This window comes from Balaenoptera ricei, chromosome 1, assembly GCF_028023285.1.
Source record: "Balaenoptera ricei isolate mBalRic1 chromosome 1, mBalRic1.hap2, whole genome shotgun sequence".
Classification (NCBI taxonomy): domain Eukaryota; kingdom Metazoa; phylum Chordata; class Mammalia; order Artiodactyla; family Balaenopteridae; genus Balaenoptera; species Balaenoptera ricei.
In genome coordinates this window covers 118,083,974-118,091,842 of record NC_082639.1, presented here as the reverse complement: position 1 = coordinate 118,091,842, position 7,869 = coordinate 118,083,974, and the positions used below count along the sequence as shown (strand labels likewise).

At 46.4% G+C, this 7,869-nt stretch overlaps 1 protein-coding gene across 1 annotated transcript; it reads left to right on the top strand.

The window, feature by feature from the left end:
• The first annotated feature begins 581 nt into the window (after positions 1-581).
• Positions 582-5,647, top strand: MPZ (myelin protein zero). Its single transcript, XM_059902903.1, is given in 6 exon segments — positions 582-718; positions 3,062-3,228; positions 3,472-3,685; positions 3,928-4,063; positions 4,221-4,281; positions 4,383-5,647. Coding segments are annotated over 6 exon segments (939 nt in total). The 5' UTR covers positions 582-651; the 3' UTR covers positions 4,677-5,647.
• Positions 5,648-7,869: the final 2,222 nt, after the last annotated feature.

Sequence of the window (7,869 nt, the reverse complement as noted above, 5' to 3'; positions counted from 1 at the left end):
AAATCAGGGATTCTTCCCTGGATATTTTCCCATGGAAAAAAAGTTTTTTATCTGGAAAGAATCACCCAAGGTGCAGAGAAAAAAAAAAGACACCCAAAGGACTTGGTCATCTCAAGAAGCCTGTAATGCAGCCCATAGTAGTCAAGATAACAGGGATATCCTGTTTTCAAAGTTCTCTGGGGGAAACCCGCCTCTAACTCCTAGAGCTCTAGGGGAGCCACTCTCAGGCATGGAGGCTAGGGAGGAATCCCTTTTCATAGCCTTAGGATTCAGTTTCCTCCACCCATCTGTCCCTCAGAGAAATGTGTTTGTGTCCCTTTTTCTGTCCCTCCCCCTCACCCCCCCCTGACATTCCAGCCTGGGGCAGGGGGAGGCCAGCAGACACAAAGCCCTCAGTGTATGGGGTGGTATGTGTCCCCCCCACCCCTCCACCCAGAGGACACAATGCCCCTTCTGCTCCCTGCACTCTGCCCCCCTCCCCACCACCTCTCAACTGCACATGCCAGGCTGCAATTGGCTACTGGCTCAGGACAGCCCCCTCATACTGGGGCCCTGGGGGATTTTAAGCGGGTTCCAGGAACCCCCGCTCAGTTCCTTGTCCCCCACTCTCCCAACCCCGCAGACGCTCCAAGCCCTAGCCCTGCCCCAGCTATGGCTCCTGGGGCTCCCTCTTCCAGCCCCAGTCCTGTCCTGGCTGCGCTACTCTTCTCCTCTTTGGGTAAGTTGAGCCACCCCAGTCTGGGGGCCCCGGGGCTCAGGTTGTCTCTCAGCAAGCTTTCCTCTGCCTTCGCTGTGCTCCTCACTGCAATCAAAGAAAGAGTGAGCAAGAGCAGGAAGGTGATATTCTATGCAGAGAAAAAATATATATATAGTTTGGAGGGAGGCTGTAAAGGTAAAGGTATTCTGTGAAGGGAAAAGGTAAAAGAGTGTAGAGAGCTCTCCTGAAGTGGACCTGACTGTACCCGGGTTGGAAACCAATAACATGCCCCCAAAGCGGTGGTGAAGGCCTAGTAGGAAGCAGTGTTAGAGCTTGGTAAGGAACATGTTCAGACATCTGGTTTCTGGTCCCTACTCATTCCCTAGTCGTGCAGAAGGTAACTTAACCTTAGTTTCCCTGAAGAGAAAAGTCAGGGAATGTGATCTAATGAAGGAGCCCAAGGTTTGTGGTCCCAACTCCTCAGATCCTTTGTCTCTTGGTGCCTCAGTTTCTCTCTGTGGATCTGTGTCCATTATGTGGGTGAACAGAGTAGAAGGGAGGTTCTATGAGATTCTAGGGTCTTGTCCCATCTAAAGCTATCTTCCACATAAGTTGACCAGCCCCTTCCTTGCCCCAGGGCAGATATTGGGTGAGGAAGAGAAGTTCAAAGCAGGGTTATCTGAATGGATTGTTCCCTTCTCCAAACTGCCCTGAAGCCTAGTGCAGTGGGTGAGAAGTAGGGCAAATGGGGGGAGGGGAGGAAGGGCTGGTTAGAATGTCTGAGATTCTCTGCTGTCAGCTCCTTGAGTCCTAAACCTAGAAGCTAGACTCTTCTGGACTGTACTGGACTATTCAGAGGTACCCTGAGAAAATGTTAAAGATAGGGAGTTGGAGAAGGGCGTGGTGAGGGAAATGGGGAGAGGGAATCTTGGAGTATAAGAGGGAGAGAGAGTTCTGTCCCACTCATAGCACCATTGAACAGAGCTGAAGGGCAGTGGTTGATATTTGAACAGGAGGAATAGAAGTTAGATCCAATGAATAACCTTCCTTGTTACATTTGGGATACCCAAGAAGGCTCTAAGGCTGAGTCCCAGGAGGTGAGTCACTGGTATTGTATGCTGAGGTGGGAGATTTGGGACTATGGACCCCGGGCGGGGTGCGGGGGGCGGTGAGGGGAGGGGAGGCATGAGCCCCCAACATTGGTCAGTGGTCAGACAATGGGTCTCTATTTATTTGGTTGCTTCCTCCCCCTCCCATAGAACAAAAGGGTCTACAGTTGCCCCCAGCCAGGGCCAGCCCACACACATAATCTCCCTGGAATGGCCTTGTGTGGGTGAGTCTTGGGAGTGGCACTAGGACAAAATGGCCAAGAGGAGGGTGAGGAGGGTCAAACCAGAACCACAAGGGGCTCAAATGCAGAGTCATCTGAGCTTTGGGCTTGGGGGTCCTGCTCTGAATCAAGCTTCCCCTGAGAGGGATATGAGGTCCTTCCTTCCGTGACCCCCCAGTCAAGAGCAGCTGTATGGCAATCAGAGATTCAGCAATGAAGACAGCTGGGTCAGGGAAGAAGACTTACATTCTCTAGTTATCTTCAATTTTTCTGCAAGAAATTTGAGTTTGTTGTACTGTGAAATACTATGTAGCTGTTAAAAATAATATTGATCTGTGTGCATCAAAGTGGAACACTCCCAATAGATACATATATTCTTTTTATACATATATTCTTAAGCAAAAAAAAAAAGTAGACTATAATGCAATGTATGTTAAAAAAAAAAAAAGGAAAGAAAAGAAAGCTCCACAGGAAAAAACTATTTCTTATAAGTACGTGTGTATCTTGAGTTTATATTGAGTCTGACACATAGAAACTTGTTACACATTAAACTGATAACATTGGTAATATCTGGGAGGGGACTACAGTAAAGGAATTGGTCAAGAGAGACTTTAGCTCTCTTTATCTCTATTGCTTGAATAGTTATAAGAAGAATGCACTATGTGTTACCTGTATAATTTATAATAAGTTTTAAAAATTGTAAAGCCTGCATCTAAGGGATAGCTTAAGAATTAGATACTGATCCCAAGGGAAAGTTAGACTTGGAGACAGAATTCAACTTCTGGAAGTCCTCAGGAGAATTCTGGTACTGCTGATTTCATTTCTTCTATGAACATGCTGAAGAGCTCGAACCAACACAGCATTTCCACTCATCTATTCAATTAGGCGAGAGAGACCTAGACCTCAGAATTCGTCATTTCTGTCCCAGTCTTTGCTATGGCCTCTGACTCAGGCTTGACTTCCTATTGATCTCACTCGCTCTATATCCCTTTTTGGGCCCACATGTGCATCTGATTCCCTCTCTATGTTTGCAGTGCTCTCCCCAGCCCAGGCCATTGTGGTTTACACGGACAAGGAGGTCCACGGTGCTGTGGGCTCCCAGGTGACCCTGCACTGCTCCTTCTGGTCCAGTGAGTGGGTCTCAGATGACATCTCCTTCACCTGGCGCTACCAGCCAGAAGGAGGCCGCGATGCCATCTCGGTGAGTGCCTGGGGGGAATCCTGAGATTGCATAACAGAAAGGGTGCTTCAAAGAACCACAGAAAAGAGAACTTGGGCTAAGGAAGGGGAAATCCTTTATGAGCCATAACCCCATCTTTGGCAAGGTAAGTGGCAATCTTCGTCACCCTGACTAGGGCTGAATCCCCTCCCCAGCATTACCGTCACCAGCCCAGAATTCCTCACCCTGAGGCTAGAAATACATGCTTCCCCTCATTCCTCATAGATCTTCCACTATGCCAAGGGACAACCCTACATCGATGAGGTGGGGACCTTCAAAGAGCGCATTCAGTGGGTAGGGGACCCTCTCTGGAAGGATGGCTCCATTGTCATACACAACCTGGACTATAGTGACAACGGCACTTTCACCTGTGACGTCAAAAACCCACCAGACATAGTGGGCAAGACCTCTCAGGTCACGCTCTATGTCTTTGAAAAAGGTGTGAGAGGAGATGGGATGTGGGTATGGGAGGGAGTTCAGAGAGGGGATCGGGCCTCCCTGAGAGGCTGGGGGAAGGGGCAAAATGCCGGGGCTAATGCCCCTCAGCCTCTGGGAGAGTGGGCAGAAGGCAGCCTTGGTTGGGGTGTCTTACAACCCGAACCGTAGGGAATAGGTGTGGGGCTAGGAACCAAAGATACTTGTTCCTGCTCATTCCCCCACTTCTTTTCCTTCCCGTTTTAGTGCCTACTAGGTACGGGGTGGTGCTGGGAGCCGTGATCGGGGGTGTTTTGGGGGGTGTTCTATTGCTGCTGCTGCTTTTCTACCTGATTCGGTACTGCTGGCTACGCAGGCAGGCGGCCCTGCAGAGGAGACTCAGGTAAAGGGCGGAGCCGACTCCCCTTCCCTAACCCACTACTCCCCATCTGGGCGGAGACTAACCCAATGGGTGGGAGGGCCAAAGGGAAAAGGAAGCCTTGACCCCTCTACGAGGGGTTCCAACAGGGCCAAATCCATCGCACCCCCTTTCCCTGCAGTGCCATGGAGAAGGGGAAATTGCACAAGTCTGTGAAGGACTCGTCGAAGCGCGGCCGGCAGGTTAGCGGGACTTGGGGGGCCTCCGGGCAGCAGTCAGGGGCAGGATGGGAACAGTCAAGCCCCACCAGACCGGTGACTGATGCGTGCACTCCTCTCCACAGACGCCAGTGCTGTATGCCATGCTGGACCACAGCAGAAGCACCAAAGCTGCCAGTGAGAAGAAGACTAAAGGGTTGGGGGAGTCTCGCAAGGATAAGAAATAGCGGTTAGCGGGCCAGGCGGGGGGTAAGGGGTCAGGGGCAGAGTCTTCCAAAGGCTCTCAGATGGTGGTCATAGAGATGGAGCTACGAAAGGATGAGCAGAGCTCGGAGCTCCGGCCTGCTGTCAAGTCCCCCAGCAGAACCAGCCTCAAGAATGCCCTCAAGAACATGATGGGCCTGGACTCAGAAAAGTGATCACACCCCCCCCCCCCCCCACCAAGGCCCTGCCAGAAAAGGGGAACCTAGGCTCCTCTATCCCCCGTCTAGGTGCTTTCCTCCTTAGCTCCCCAGCCCTGCCCTGCCCTCACTTCCCTTTGAGATGTAAGTTTCATTCCAAAATTCATTCCCCAGGCACTTCATATTCTCCCCCACCTTCACCCCCTGGCTTTCTGGAAGCCCAGGGCTCCATCCTACGCTTCACCTGCCCCAAGGACTCTGTGTTTGGTGCCCGTTCCTCTGGCGCTGAGAAGAAAGGGACCTTGATACCCCCTGCCTCAACTCCAGGCCACCTGATATTCCCATCCCCTGCACCACCTAGCCTGTCCCTCTGACTCTCTTCTCTCTGACCCTCCCTCCCCTCTGTCAGGTGGCCCAGCTCCAGACTCTGCCCTCCCAGCTAACACCCAGGTCACCCAGATCAGACTCTCCTTCAGGTTTTATTTAGGTTGTTAGTTATTTTTTATTTTTTAATCCATTCTTGTTTGTTTGTTTGTTTGTTTATCTGATCTGTGACCATGCTCTACCCTCCCCCCATGACTGAGTACCAATGACGTCATGCGGCTTTGGCAATTCCCCACCCCCCATTAAATCCTTAACGGAGAGCCAGCCCAAGCAGAGGGGCCCCTGATCCTCAAACCTCAGCTACAGGAATGGTGCCCCCTGACCACTTTGGAGCACTGTTCTGGGACTCAAGGTCACGGGAAAGGAGAGGGAGAGACAAAGGATCTTCATAGGTGAGGGGGTTGAGGAGGGGACAAATGAGCCTTAAGAAATAGCTTTTCAATAACCAAAGACAAAGCAGGAAAAACAAATGGGAAACAGGGGGGAAAGGGAAGAGGCTGCACTCCTAGCCACAGGGGATTCTTAGGATTTTTCTACATTCTGTATATTTCTTCTCAAACCCCCAAATCTCCTTAAATGTTTAATAAACACTGACATTTCCAGAAGCTGCTGCCTCCATCTCCAATTTCCTCATTCTTCTGGGAATAATCCCTGCCCCTTATCCCATCCCCAACCTCCCACCTTCCCCAATCCCTCTCCTCCCCAACTTCTTCTCCCCAACCGGTTTCAGTTGTTAAGAATTTGATTTCATGGCATGGGGTTACATAGTATCGTGGAAAGAACTCTGAAATAGGCTCATAAGACACATTCATACATTCAACAAATATTCAGTGAGTTCGTACTATAGTACACAGAGTTTGTACTATGTGCTAAACTGTGTGTCAGGCTCTGCGTTTACATGGGTTATAACAGATTCCCTCTTCACCAAGATCTGTATTTTTAAAATATCCCAGCCACTCACAAGCTGATCCAGGGCTAGTCACTTGGCTTAGGTAAGCCTGTTTCTACATTTGTAAACAACTGAGATAATGATACCTGCCCTACTGAATTCCCAGGATTTTTGTAAGAATCACATGATTCCATCCTGTGTATGGAAACCTTTGTAAACTATACATTGATATACAACTAAGATATTGAGGATCAGTCCTTTAAAGATGGAGTCCTTTCAATCTTGCCTAAAGGATTACACTTTACACACTAGCACTAATCTCATTCACCCCTACAAACTCATGCACACACAACTTTGTTTTGTTGGTGCATTTTAGGTATAATATTAATAGCTCATTAGCTGGTTTGTTGGTATGCTAATGATACACCATTAATATCCTGGAATCCTTAAATAATTATGGAAAAACATATATATCTTTTTCCCTTGGTGGTTACTGATAGCAAAAAACCCAAGATTCTCACAAGTCATTTCTTCACCTTGTTAAGACGTTAAAGATAAGATTTTTAACAGCAGCTTTGCCAAAACCCAGAGTGCTTCCATCTATTTCAAGGGCTGTCTTCCACTTCTCTTAAAAGAAAAATGAACCCAAATTCATTTTAATATAAAAGCTAATAGATTCCATTAGGTAAATACAAATGAAAACTACAATGAGATACCACCTCATACCCATTAAGATAGCTACTATCCAAAACAAAGTGTTGACAAGGGTGTGGAGAAGTTGGAACCCTTGTGCACTGTTGCTGGGAATGTAAAATGGTACAGCTCCTGTGGAAAGTATGGAGGTTCCTCAAAAAAATTAAATACAAAATTACCATATGATACAGCAGTTCCATTTCTGGGTATATATCCAAAAAAAATTAAAAGCAGGGTCTTGAAAATATATTAGTACACCCATGTTCATAGCAGCATTATTCACAATAGCTGATATGTGGAAGCAACCCAAAGGTCCCTGGACAATTGATGACTGGATAAGAAAATGTGGTATATCTATACATACAATGGGATATTATTCAGCTGTAAAAAGAAAGAAAATTGTAACATATGCTACAACATGAATGAACTGAGAACATTATGCTAAGTGAAATAAGCCAGGCATAAAAAGACAAATACTGTGATTCCACTTACATGAGGTACTTAGTCACAATCATAGAGACAGAATGTAGAATGGTGGTTGCCAGCCGCTGGGGAAATGGGAGAATGGACAGTTATTGTTTAATTGGGATAGAGTCTCAGTTTTATAAGATGAAGAGTTATGGAGATGGATAATGGTGATGTTGCAAAACATTATGAATGTACTTAATACCACTGAACTATACACTTAAAAATGGTTAAGAGGTAAATTTTATGTTAATTGCATTTTACCACATTTTTTAAAATTGGAAAATAAAAGCTAATAGAGTCTACATAGCTTTTTCAGGGTGGGAGAGGAAGCTTAGTCACAACTCAATGAAGTTGGGAATATCTAAGCTAAAGAGTCTTTATCAGTAGACCAGAATATGGAGTCCAGAAATGCAAATAAGCATGGGAACATATTTTATTATAAAAATAACATTCCACTTCAGTGGTAAATTAATGGATTATTTAACAAAAGGTATTGGTGCAATTGACATATGTCTAGAAGAAAACAAGGTAAGATCTTTATCTCATGCCATATATAAAAATAAAATCTAAATATTAAGAAATAAAATACAAGTATCTGAAGGAAATAAGCATATTCATTTAATCCTCAAATGGAAAAGGCCTTTAAACAAGACAGGAAGTCCAGAAATCTTAAAGGAAGTACATAAAATCTTGAACCTCTTTAATGGCAGAATATATTATAAATGAAACCAAAAGACACTTGGTAATTGTGGAGAAAAATACAACACAAATGAAATA